At 43.4% G+C, this 13,425-nt stretch overlaps 1 protein-coding gene across 1 annotated transcript; it reads left to right on the top strand.

Moving 5' to 3' along the window:
• The first annotated feature begins 1,782 nt into the window (after positions 1 to 1,782).
• Positions 1,783 to 13,046, top strand: LOC310691976 (serine protease 27-like). Its single transcript, XM_083472321.1, has 6 exons — positions 1,783 to 2,028; positions 3,169 to 3,195; positions 6,418 to 6,583; positions 8,017 to 8,294; positions 9,728 to 9,909; positions 11,550 to 13,046. The coding sequence occupies exons 1-6, from the start codon at positions 1,950 to 1,952 to the stop codon at positions 11,832 to 11,834; spliced, it is 1,017 nt and encodes a 338-aa protein (XP_083328447.1). The 5' UTR covers positions 1,783 to 1,949; the 3' UTR covers positions 11,835 to 13,046.
• The last annotated feature ends 379 nt before the right edge of the window (positions 13,047 to 13,425 follow it).

The raw sequence follows: 13,425 nt of genomic DNA, 5'->3' as shown, positions 1-13,425 counted from the left end.
AGCAACACTGTGTTTAAGCCTGAGACATCTTATAGCTAGTTAAAGTAAATAAGTTAACTTCTACCTGAAAGGACACATTTTCTGACCCACTTTGTTTCACAAACTTCTTTTTGTTTAATACAACTTTGTTTGTTTGTTTGATCATTTTCTGCCTGAGACTCGAATCACAAAGTTTTCCCTCACACAAATGTGTAAAACTTTGTATCCCATTGGTGTACAGAGAATTGTTGCGCATTATATTTAATAGGGGGCAGTTAGCGGGGTGAGTAATAATTAACATTATTAATTGTTGCTAAGCGGTTGGATCTGCTACAGGGCTATTCAACACAGTTTGCCGCATTATATTCAGCATTAAATTATCTTTCTAATGATGTATAATTTTATGTCATTATTCAAAAATAGATTGATGTTAAAAGCCATCAAACCTTAGAAATACAACTTTCCCTAAAAGTTTCTACAATTTCAGCCACTGCTGTAGGTTTACTTGATGTCTACAGGTAATTTTAAATTATTATTATTATTATTATTATTATTTATTATTATTACAGTGGTACCTAGGGTTAAGAACTTAATTCGTTCCGGAGGTCCTTTCTTAACCTGAAACTGTTCTTAACCTGAGGTACCACTTTAGCTAATGGGGCCTCCTGCTGCCGCCGTGCTGCCACCACACAATTTCTGTTCTCATCCTGAAGCAAAGTTCTTAACCCAAGGTACTATTTCTGGGTTAGCGGAGTCTGTAACCTGAAGCTTCTGTAACCTGAAGCGTCTGTAACCCGAGGTACCACTGTATTGTTGTTATTATTATTATTAAAATATGTATACCACTCTTCAGCCAAAGACCAACCACAACATAAAAATATAAAATAAGAACAAAAAATACATAATAAAAAAAAATTATTTAGCCCCCCCCTTCACATTTAAAAGGTCATAGAATGTAAACTTAGGGGTTGCATAACTAGAATGGATTTTATCATATTAAAAGTTTTCACTTAACTATTGCAGCTGTTGTATAAGGGATTACTATTATGATGGGAATGTAATGGAAATCAATGAGATTTTGGAACACAGGAACAAAGTAAATAATCAAAACATCAATTCTATCATATGGGGGGAGGGGGCACCTAAATTATATAATTTGGTGGTATTTGAATGATTTGTATTAGGAATTGTATTATAATTTGCCATTGTGATAATGAGGCTATTATTGTAATTGAAAACTAATAAAAAATATTAACCAAAAAAAGTAGTTTTCACATAAGCATGAATGTTTCTTTATAATGAACGATACTATCGTTTATTTTATTTTCCTGTAATCTTTGATATCAACTTGGAAAGAAATTAATAAAATGTGTTAAAATGACACAACATAACATAAGCTCCCGCAGGTACCCGGTTCCCAAGCCAGAGAAGGGCTTTTCAAGCTGAGTACTTAGAATTGTGCTTGGAAACAAATTAAGTCTGTGTATTTCTTGAAGGGGAAATTTCATGTGCAGATTTCTCTCTGTCTCTCTCTCACACACACCCTTAATGACAAACTGCACCAGTGGAATTTTTCTGTCCCATGTGCAACTGTAAGCAGTACTGAATCCAGTTCTCCTTAGCTTCTTACAATCCTATACACACCCTTTTCAGATGTATCAAAATCCACCTGCCTCTTCTCCATTTCCAGAGAGATGGATATGGGGATTTCTGTGGTTAAGATAGCTTGTCTTCCTGCTGAGTAGGCAGCTGGGCTGGCCCTACTGAGTAGCTGTGGGTGGAGTGTGGAGGACAATACCTAACAGGTCAGGTTCACCTCTTTGGCAGCTTCCCTGGTACCTGGGATGCCAAGAGGCTGCTCCTTTTCTCTCTCCTCTGTACCAATCCTGTCAAAGGGGCACGTGGCCTCAGCATCCCAGCCCAGCACACTTTTTTTCTGCTCTCCCTTCTCTGGTTGGTATCAGAACTAGATGACCCAGGGCAACTGCTCCTGGACCATGCGGAGTCTTTGCTGCTCCCAGCTTCTGCTGCTGCTTCTGCTGCTGAGAGGTGAGTGGTGGCCCAGGAGGGATGTGTTTGTACATGTCACAGGTGGGAAGACTCCTTGGTCTTTTGCCGTAGAAGAGTGCCTGCTTGCCTGGACCTTCAGTTCCTGCCTTTGGAAGGAAAAAGGGAGGGGGATGTGTGTGTGAGACAGAGTCTAATGGGGAGGTGGAATGATTGGGGAGCAAGGATGTTTTAAGAGGACAATGAGTCACAAGAAGGGACCTAGGAGATTGGACTCCTGGGTTCTATCTGAAGATGGGGTTAGGCGAGGATTCCCCCCCCCCCCAGTGGATTAGACCAGGGCAGCCTGGGAGCTGAAAAGTCTAAATTATATTCTCGGTTCTAAGTATTATTGTTGTTGTTATCATTAATATTATTAATTCGATTTCTTCCTTGCCTTTCACTATACGACCCCAGGGAGGGTGGAAGCAATTTAAAATTCATTACAAAAAACAGTTTAAAACACATTATCCTTTTGGGGCTACTGTGCCTTTTTATCTACTACACAGCTGGCAAAAGTTCAACAGGTGTAGCTTTTCTTCAGGTAAGGAAGCACCATGACACAGAAGATTTCATCTGTATGATTTCTGTCTGCCATGTAGTTTTCAAACCAGGACCCCAACCAGAATACAGGGAGCAATCCTAAATCTGGGAGGTGTGTGTACCCTAGAGTTTGGAATCAGGAGGGATCTTGATTTTCTCCCTCATAGCCATTAAATGCACAACATTTTGGATTTTCCTACTATCATATGATATTCTGGTAACAAACATTCAGCTGGACAGAAACAGTTTGTACCTCTCAGTTCCTGGGGGAGTTTTGGGTTACCTTTCTGCTCGCATTTCTGTAATGGAATGCTGCGGAGATTGAAGTTGCTGGTTATCGCACCTTAGAAACAGATCCATTGCAGTGCTGAACAAGAAATCTCATTTAGGCACTCCTCTGTAGCTTTTATTAGCCTGGACATGCTATGCTCCAGACACAGCAACAATTTCTCCACTGGCCAGGTTTGGCATTCCCGTGTGCTCATTATAGAAATGTGCTTGGTGAGTCAACGCAAAGCCTGACTGTTTGAGCACTCTGTCTTCTTAAGCCCATAGTCTCTTTCTCTGACCTTCTGACTGCATATTTTCTTCTTTTTACAGGTGCTGAAAACACTGCAGCTCAAAAAGGTGAGAAAACACACCTGGAAAATAATAGCCAGACCTAATAATAGGATGGTAACTGGCTTGGGTTGAGAGGGGATAGAAAAGTTAAGGGGCACGTAGCAAGTGATGTACAACTTAAAACTGTCACACGGTTTATCGCTATTGAACTTTGGCTCTAGTTCCTTTGCCTTCTTCTGTTTTCCCTCTGTTGAATTATATATTGTAAGCTCCTTGGGGCAAGGACTTGCCTTTCTGTAGTCTGTAAAACACCATGTGTACAGATCTCTTTCTCTCGGCACACAGACACACTTCATTTAAGGTGGTGGGGCAGGTTACATCAAGAGAAGAACAAATTATAAACAAAATATAGCATATAAACATATTTAATATAATGCTTTATTCCGTGCTATCCCCCTAGAAAAATAGGTGCAGGTACTCACTATGAAGTTGTTACAGTAAGTGCCACACATTTTAACAACAACAAAAAAGAGGTGCCAGTACAGTGTACCCTTGAGTACCCCCTGGAAAAAAGCACTGGTTTTATTCTTCTTTCCCTCTCAACTCCTTCCCTGCTTTGTGTAATGACTCTTGCCTGATGAAGAGTTCTGGAAAACTTTATCTAGTATCAACAGGGATATTCCTAACTACCCGAGTCTCCTCCTTAATTCTCTCTCTCTCTCTCTCTCTCTCTCTCTCTCTCTCTCTCCTTTTTAAAAGGGAAGATTATGGTGGGTACAGTCAATGGCAACTAGCATACCAGCTCCACCAGTGAGCATAGTTTCATGTGCTTCATTCTACAGAACAATGGGAAGGAAACACATGCATAAGAAGACAGGTTGAAACTCTGCTCTGGGTTCCTCACCACCCACATACAATTGGTTTTCCTCCATGGAGCCTCTCTCTCTCTCTCTCTCTCTCTCTCTCTCTCTCACACACACACACACACACACACACACACACACACACATTCCTCCCATAAACAGAAGAGGAATCAGGACGGGCTGTGTGTGGGAATCAGGAGGGGCTGTGTGTGGATGTTGTGTAGCTTATGGGTGCATTAAGTGAACATGTTTGAGAGCACATAATACCTATTGGGAGAAGTACAATATGTTTTCCCCATGAACTCCTCATCACCCGTATTTTCCTATGAAATCCCCTTATTTACATATCTGACACTGTGTGTGACCTAATATTTACCACACACCTACATCAAACGATTCAATCTACACCTATTCGCCCACATACCTTCTGCATCTCTCTCTCTCTCTCTTCCCACAACAGCCATGATTTTGTTTTGTGTTTTGCATAATTTGTTTTGCATTAATTACTTGCAGTCAGAAACCACCCTGCCCTTTAGACTTTGGACAGGTGCCAACATGTGTAAAAATTTAAGACATGAAAAACTTGTACCAAACCACCAGACAAAATTGCCTTATTAAAACACCTTCCGTATGATGCTTGGGCTCTGTTTACATTGAGTCCCCAGCGGAAGAGGATTCCAAACAATCAGACAAAATTGCCTTATTAAAACAACTTCTGGAGGATGCTTGGGCTCTGGTTATGGTTATGGTGAGTCCCCAGCAGAAGAGAATTCCATAGCTATGGAACAGTGACTAAAAACATCTGTCTACATTACTATGTGGTTCCTACCTGGTGCAGAGAGGCAACGTTTAAAAATGTTTTCGTGTGCATCATTTATTCCGTCTCTAATCCATCCATCTGTCTATCACGCATACACATGGGATGCGGGTGGCACTGTGGTCTAAACCACTGAGCCTCTTGGGCTTGCTGATAAGAAGGTTAGTGGTTCGAATCCTTGCAATGGGGTGAGCTCCCATTGCTCTGTCCCAGCTCCTGCTAACCTAGCAGTTCAAAAGCATGCCAGTGCAAGTAGATAAATAGGTACCACTCTGGCAGGAAGGTAAATGGCTTTTCTATGTGCTCTGGTTTCCGTCACGGTCTTCTGTTGTGCCAGAAGCAGTTTAGTCATGTTGGCCACATGACCCGGAAAGCTGTCTGCGGACAAATGCTGGCTCCCTCGGCCTGAAGTAAGATAAGTGCCGCACCCCATAGTTGCCTTTGAATGGACTTAACCATCTTGGGGTCCTTTACCTTTACCTCATAGTCATACTTCTACATTTTCCATCTGTATATAAAATTCTTCCTGTTCATTAATTTCCCCATTCTTTCCCATGCACACACATTCATTTTCCTCTCTGTTTGTCTAGCTTTCTCCCTCCCTCTTCCTTGCACTCTTCCTCCAGCTGTTCCTCTTTCCGCTCATCCAATATCTATCTAATTACAGATATCACTACTCATATCTAATTGCAGATATTACTACTCATATCTGCCTAATCATTCTGCTATATACACATTATGATTGATTTGGCTTTGCCAACAGTGTTTCATTATCTGGAGTGAAAAAGAATTGGAGGCCTGCAAAGTTATACTGAATAAATTTTGGAAAAAATATATATGTGAAAAATGCATTCTATCTTATCATCCTCTCATCAATGGCACCGGTACAGTTAGCAGATTTTTAGACTGTGGACTTAAAGGTCTTGTGCGGGGGCCCCTCTTTAGATGGTAATGTGTATGACTTCGTTTACATCAAAAAGTGGCAAGCCAGCCCCACTGTGATCAGAGACCTCACCTGCTTTGGGGTGGGGTTGAGCGTCTGCTCCAAAGTCCAGGGGGTTAGTCTTGACATAGTGAAGTGGGACGGGGCTGCTTGCCCAGACGTCCTACCCTGATGCCATCACTGAGTGGGGATTAAGAATTCTGTGTCAATTGGCAATGCCCCCCTTTAATTTGGTTGGTTTGCAGTTGCCCGGAAACATCTGATCTTGTTGTGTGTATGTGTGAGCAGGGGTTTAATGCATCCAACAACAGAAGAAGCCTTGCTGGAGACCTACCCTTTAAAATTTAAAGGCACCAACAGGGAGCCCCATTTGCAAAGAAACAACCAGGAGCTCACTTAAAATTGCCAATTGCTCTTTGGTAGCAGCATCCTTACCTGTCCCACACCCAAGGTAACGTCTGACAGCAGGTGTGGGGCAGGTGGGTGTTTGTGGGGGACCTGTGCTATTCCCATGTCCTGGAGGTTCCCCAACGCTGCTTGAAAGATGACAATAATATTTCAAGGCAACATTGTGTGGCTTGCATGTGATATGGAGTGGCAGTGAACACACTTACCTGGCGGGGTTCATTAACCATACCTCTGCTCTTCCATCTGCTTTTCTGCAGCCTGTGGCCGACCCATAGTACACTCCCCTCGGATCGTTGGGGGGCAGAAGGCTGAGGAAGGTGAATGGCCATGGCAGGTCAGCATAAGAGAAAACAGGATACATGTGTGTGGTGGAAGCCTCATCTCACCCCAGTGGGTGGTGACAGCTGCTCATTGTTTTGAAGGGTGAGTAGAAAATGTCTTTTGTCTTCTACGAAGGGATGGGGGAGCAATTTGATTCAGCCTGCGTTTAAAGTGACCCAAATGCAGTACTAGGTGGAGGGAGAGACAGAATCAGGGTCAGGGTCAGTGGCCCAACCGCATGTTGCCAAATACCAAAATGGCATAATAATTTGTAAACTGGGATTTTCAAACTGAAACCAGTAGAACTTACTTTCTTATGTCCCATTGATTTGAATGGCTTTACTCTAGGCAAGACCAAAGCTGGATCCAGTGGCGTAGCGTGGGTTGTCAGCACCCGGGGCAAGGCAAGTAATTTGTGCCCCCTAACCCGTGGATTTGCGCCCCCTAACCCGTGGATTTGCGCCCCCTAACCCTAACCCCAAGATGTTGTGCCTGGTGCGGCCGGCCCCCCCCTTGCACCCCCCACGCTACGCCACTGGCTGGATCCAACCTGCAATCTTTTGTAAACCAGAAATATGGTTTCTGATAAGAAACAGTTTCTGGGATTGGTTATGAGGATCTCTTTTAATCAGTGCTCAGTAAAAAAAGAACTAAGGTGCCAGTAGTCATATCTTGAAAAAAATGCTGGTTTCTATGGCCAGCAAAAAAGAGGTGGCAGTACAGCACTGATGTTAATTACTGAGTCAGTAAACAGTATCAAGTGCAAATTGTTGTTATATAGTACGTCAACAAAGTTCAGAGTTATCTCTACCATGCTGCCAAACCGGATCAACTTTTCCTTGATTGTTTGGTGTTTAAATGGTTTTTAGGCTTATGCTTTATATGTTGTGGTGTAGTGGTTCAAGCAGCTGCTAAGCCAAGCAGTCCAAATATCAATTTAGCTAAGAACTTGATGGTTTGTCTACCTTAAAGGGTTGCTTTAAGCATTACTGGGAGAATATATGTGAAGCGCTTTTATAAAACATTTTATAAATGCTAAGTATTCTTCAAATACTTCAAAAACGTGCACTCATTTAATACACCTTTGACTGCTGAATTACCATACTGATAAGGACCATAAATCATAAGGACCCACCTTATTTTTGTGATTGTAAGTGGTTCAAACTGTTTATAATATTGTGTTTAATGTTGTGACCTACTCTGAGACCATAGGGTGCAGGGTGGGCGATATATAAACAAACAAATAAGCAATTGTTCCATTTTCACATTTATTTGCAAATAAATCACACTGAAATCACTGGGACTTAGTTCTGAGTCAACTTGACTGGGATCAAGCAGGCATAAATGTTTTCCAGCATATAAAGTGTTTTACTATTATTAATCCATCCTAGCCTCACAACCACATGTGAGATGGATTAGGACGAACAGTAGTGCCTTTCCAAAGGCTTAACTAAGTAACCTCTTAACTGAGGAAGGCATCAAGCTCAGGCCTTCTCCCTGCAGATGGCACTGATTTTTCTTGACTCCCACCACAGGTCGCTGAATCCATTTCGGTACCGAATTCACCTGGGAGAATATGAGCTCCCCAAACCAGCACACACCATGGTCCCTGCTCATGTCAGCCAGATCATAGTGCACCCGTATTATGCTGGAGATGGGCTCAGCGCTGACATTGCACTGGTACGGCTGGAGGAGCCGGTGAATTTCTCTCGGACCATTTTGCCCATCTGCCTGCCCAATGCTTCAGACCCTGATGCTTTCCCTGTGGGGATGTCATGCTGGGTCACTGGCTGGGGTGACCTCTACCCAGAAGGTAAGCATGAATCTGCTCATTCCGGGGTGTATTTATAGGAGATGGTGTTGCTTCGGGGGTTGGCTGGTGGTGGAAGATTATGGGATGGAACAGAGCAGGGAGTGCAGGATGTGTTAGGAACTAGTTTTGAAATAGGAAACTGGATAAACAAAATGTAATAGTCTCAATTGTAAAATCATAACCAAGAAGGTGGAACTAGGGGCCAGGACACCTATTCCTTTTGGCCGTTGGATATTGACAAATGGCTTTTTGTAAGGGGGAGGGACGATTTCACATATAGGGAATCTCATGTACAGGTGACAAATGTCCTCCAGGGTCAGATATACACTCACAGTTTTTAATGTTAAGGAAGGGTTAAGTAATTGTTTTGATAACGTAGATGGACACATGACGTCCTACTTTCATTCATAATGCATTACAGTGGTACCTCAGGTTAAGTACTTAATTCGTTCCGGAGGTCTGTTCTTAACCTGAAACTGTTCTTAACCTGAAGCACCACTTTAGCTAATGGGGCCTCCCACTGCTGCCGTGCCGCCGGAGCACGATTTCTGTTCTCATCCTGAAGCAAAGTTCTTAACCTGAAGCACTATTTCTGGGTTAGCGGAGTCTGTAACCTGAAGCGTCTGTAACCTGAAGCGTATGTAACCTGAGGTACCATTGTATTGCCTCGTCTTTTTTATTGCTTACTCTTTAATTGTTTTATGCTGCTATATCAGAGGGTGGAGCAGAGCAACCAGCAGCAAGGAAAGAAACAGTGTTTTAGAAAAGAGTGTGGACGGGTATTACTTGCATTTGACCCCCCGAAAAGGGAAGAAACATTTTAATTAACAAGGATGCCCTAGAACAACAAATCTAATATCCTTCTAATAGGGGGGAATAACATTAAACAGGCCAGTGTAGATCCAGCCCAGGTATCTCTGTCTGGCTCTCAGGACCCTCCCCAGCCACATGCCCTCTGGAGCCACAGCCTTCACCTGCCCTGCATTGCACCTTCCTTGAGTGTTATTGCCTGGCTGGAATATGTTCTCCGACTTTATTAATGCTTCTTACTTGCCTGAGTGGAGGATAGAGAGGGATGGGTCAGTTTGAAGAAGCTAGCCTGCCGTACAAAGGGAAATTCAGCTTTGAACCCTCTGCCCACTTTTGCATGTGTTCCCACTCACCATCTTGGAGGTGGCCTCAGAGGGAATGTGGCCCTTGTGGGGAACAATATTCCCCACCTTGGGGTTCAGGGAGTCCTTCTGGTCAAACTCTTATATGTACTGAATCATTTAAGAACTCCTTGGAGAAGTGATGTCTCACTTGGATTGTATCCAAGGGTGATCAGCTGGACAGAGCTGTGCTCCAAATCAGGTAAGGAAGGACGTCAGCAACATAGCTAATCTGGAAGTGCTGTTGAGTATATGCCCAACATCTCACTTTTCTCCTACCAGCCCCCTTCCTCACTCGGATCCTGCAGGAGCTGGAGGTGCCAATCCTAGACGTTGACAAGTGTGACCAAATGTACCACAATGACTCCAGTTCTGATACTGACACTGTGCCAAAGGGCTACAAGCTGATCTATGATGACATGATCTGCGCTGGGTACCCAGAAGGAAAGAAGGACTCCTGCCAGGTAAGATTTGTGGAACAGGCAATGGATCAAGGGCAGAAGATCCCATATTTGTGTATTTTGATGGTGGGGTGGGTGGGTTTGTGTGTAAAAGAATGCTGTTAGTATGTGTTATGTTTGCTCTCAGATCACCCCTCATTAAGCCAGTCCTTATTTATTTAAAGAATTGAGACCTCATCCTTTAGCCAAGTAGTAGGACAGTCCCCGCTCTCAGGATTAGAACCCAAAAGACATAACACACAAGGAAGAAGGGATGGGGAGGGTGGAGGGGAACTCTATCAGATCTGGGAAGAGAGCAGGAAGACAATGTTAAGGCCAAGAGGACAGGGCTGCCCAGTTCTTCTTTCAGACAGGCAACTTGATGGCAGTTGGAATACTCTTATTTCTGGCCAGGCTGAGCTGACATTGTATTTCTTTCTTCTTTTAAATCCTATTTATTACATGTGTAACCAATCCCTTCTTCCAGAAAGTTCATGCAGGCCTTGCCCCCTTTGTCAGTTTCATCTGCACAAGACACCTGTCAGTTCAGGGGAGGGAGGAGAGGGAGGCAACTTGCCCAGGGTCAGCCAGGTAATGCAATGCTGAGCAGATCTTTGAACTTGAGTTGCCCTAGATAAATTCCAGCACACTAGCTCCACTGCAACACATTGGCTTTTATGCTTCAAATGACACCATTATTAATAATTTCCACCCCTCCTTTTCATTTTTTAGGATTAGTGTGCACTCACCCATCTTTGTTGTGGTAGGTTTTCATTACTAAGCTGCAAGACAGGCTGGAGCTGCTCCCCTTACAGTAATTAAGAATCAGTAGGTTTTCTGTGCTGCCCTTGCAGGCCCAAGCAATACAGTAAAGTAGGGAGGGGACAAGTAGCCAACAGCCAAAAGCCAGATGTTGAGATAAATGAATGCCACAACTTTTTATTGGTTACAGAGAAATAAGTTTGGCATAAACATGAGGTAAGGATCTGTTACCTGCACAGCTCAAGTGCTGGTCAATGTGCCATCCATTTGGCAGTGAGGGGTTCCCTCAGGTGCTGTGGAGGATGATATCCTGTCACTAATGTTGAAGGAAGATTCAACTGCAAGTCCAGTTGGATTCTGTAATGGAATGGGCACAAGGTGTCATCTTGTCCTTCACCTCAGGTTAAAAATGTAGTTAGAACTGTAGAGTTGGAAGAGACCTCAAGGGTCATCAAGTTCCACCTCCTGCAACGCAGAAGTCTCAACTGAAGCATCCATGACAGATGCCCATCCAATCTCTACTTAGAAACCTCCAAGGAAGGAGTCCACAACCCCCCAGAGGGAGACCGTTCCACTGTCAAACAGCTCTTACTGTCAGAAAGTTCTTTTTCTGCTGTCCAATAGGAATTTCCATTCTTGTAACTTGAAGTTATTGGTTTGAGTCCCATCCTCCAGAGCAGGAGAAAACAAGCTTGCTCCCTCTTCCATGTGGCAGCCCTTTAGATATTTGAAAATGGCTATCATATCTTCTCTCGGTCTCCTCTTCCCCAGGCTAAACATACTCAGCTCCTTCAACCGTTCCTCATAAGGCTCCTCATATGTGCAGCCCTGGCTTAACATATTTGAATGCTCGATTTTCTTCACTTGAGTGTCCCCATTTCCTAATGTCTTTCTCCTTCCAGGGTGACTCTGGGGGGCCTCTGTCCTGCAAGCTGAATGACACTTGGTTCCTGGCTGGAGTGGTGAGCTTTGGGTTGGGTTGTTCGCAGCCCAACCGTCCTGGAGTCCATACCCGGGTCACCTCCTACATGGACTGGATTCAACGCACCATGGAAAAGAACACCCCCTCCAGTGGTGGTGCCCGTCTCTCAAGTGCCAACCCTGCTCTCCTCTTAACTCTCCTTCTCCTGGGCCCTTTTGCCCTGCTGAGGCACTGCTGTTCCGCTATCAGCTGGAGGTGCAATTAAAAATGGAGGTTCCACACGGCACTTAATATCATATTCTATTCTCCCACTTAAACATTGCATTGCCTGGGCCCAAAGGCAAGCCCGTAAGGATGCTCACTCACCCCCATTCAGTACCTGTTCTTAAGAGGACACACTTAATATCGCAGCCTGGTATTGATTTATCTAAATAATTAAAACCATCTGCCCTACTCCTTTCCCATGCAAAACCCGCTCTTTTAACGATAGATCAGAACAAATGGCAATTTGGGTTAAACATGAATTGCTGTTTGCTCCAATTAAGTACTAAAGAGCGGCTTTACCCAGGAGGAAACTGGGACAAAAGGAAGTGTTGATAAGCTCTGAGATGGGAAACATGTAAAAGCTACACAACACCTATTTTAGCATTATACGCAATGATATTTTTCTAGAAAAAGAGGTGCTGGAACTCACCATGAACACCTCCCTTGTTCTCTTATAATGGCGCCCACCTGAGAGGTGCCAAAACTGAGTTCTGTCTGGGGAAAAAAGAGCCCTGATTAAAACTGCCGGGAGAGTTCTACAGATCTAGACTGAAGGGCTGGATATAAATTTTATAATAAAATAAATCTACTCCATTTCCCCCTTGCCACTATAGTCATGAAAATAGGAAAAAAGGGAAGGGTTTGCACCCTAAAATAAGCTTTTGGGCAGCACAAATGAACACGAAGCTTTGGTGTCTGTTTGTATGGGAATACATTATGTATTATTATTATTATTATTAGTAGTAGTAGTAGTAGTAGTAGTAGTCGTCAATGATGATGATGATAGCAAGTGATACATTTCCACGCAACAGACACCCCAGCATTTTGATTAATCCTATGCTTCTTCTCCAGCTCCTCCAGTGATGTCCCTTATGTCAATCCATGCTGGCATAGCTATGAATGAATAAGAAGCAGGGAGATTTGAGCCCTTAAATGAGCTTTGAGCCACTAAACAGGTTTGCAAATTTGTAAGAGGACTGGAAAATACACTCGCCTACATGGGACCTGCAACGAAGCCAAAAAGGAATGAGGAGTGACGGAGCAGGGATGACTCTTCACTTCTTGTTACACAACAACAGCCGTGCCTGAGTCTATAAAAGGACTCCTGAAAGTGTCATCTTCCTTTTAGAAAAAATGTATGTTTATTAATTGTTGAAAATACAACCATAAAAAGCCAATGAGATGTACAAATAAAAGCCAATGATGATGATAATAGCAACTGATATGTTTCCACACAACAGACACCCCAGCATTGTGGTTAACCCTATGCTTCCCCCAATTGTCCCTTATGCCAATTCATTCATATTTATATGAATGAATAAGAAGTGGGGAGATTTGAGCCCTGTTTATCCAGAAGGACCTGAGATGCAATGGGGGAGAGTGTGCAAGGCAACATTCTGCCCCAGACAGGTTCAGGATGCAACAGAACAAGGCAAGTTAGACTGTCTATGACATTAGTGTCTCACATCAAATAGAACTAATCTGCACAAAGGACTCTGTGAACAGAATGCAGAGGTGCTGTATGTACTTTTGGAACCCAAGGAAATCTTTAATAAAAACAATTAAACACAAAACAAGGCAGTTTAGGAATC

The sequence above is a fragment of the Podarcis liolepis genome (assembly GCF_965112155.1).
Source record: "Podarcis liolepis genome assembly, chromosome: 13".
NCBI lineage: Eukaryota > Metazoa > Chordata > Lepidosauria > Squamata > Lacertidae > Podarcis > Podarcis liolepis.
The sequence above is the reverse complement of the archived record's forward strand: the minus strand, read 5'-3'. Positions and strand labels throughout refer to the sequence as shown.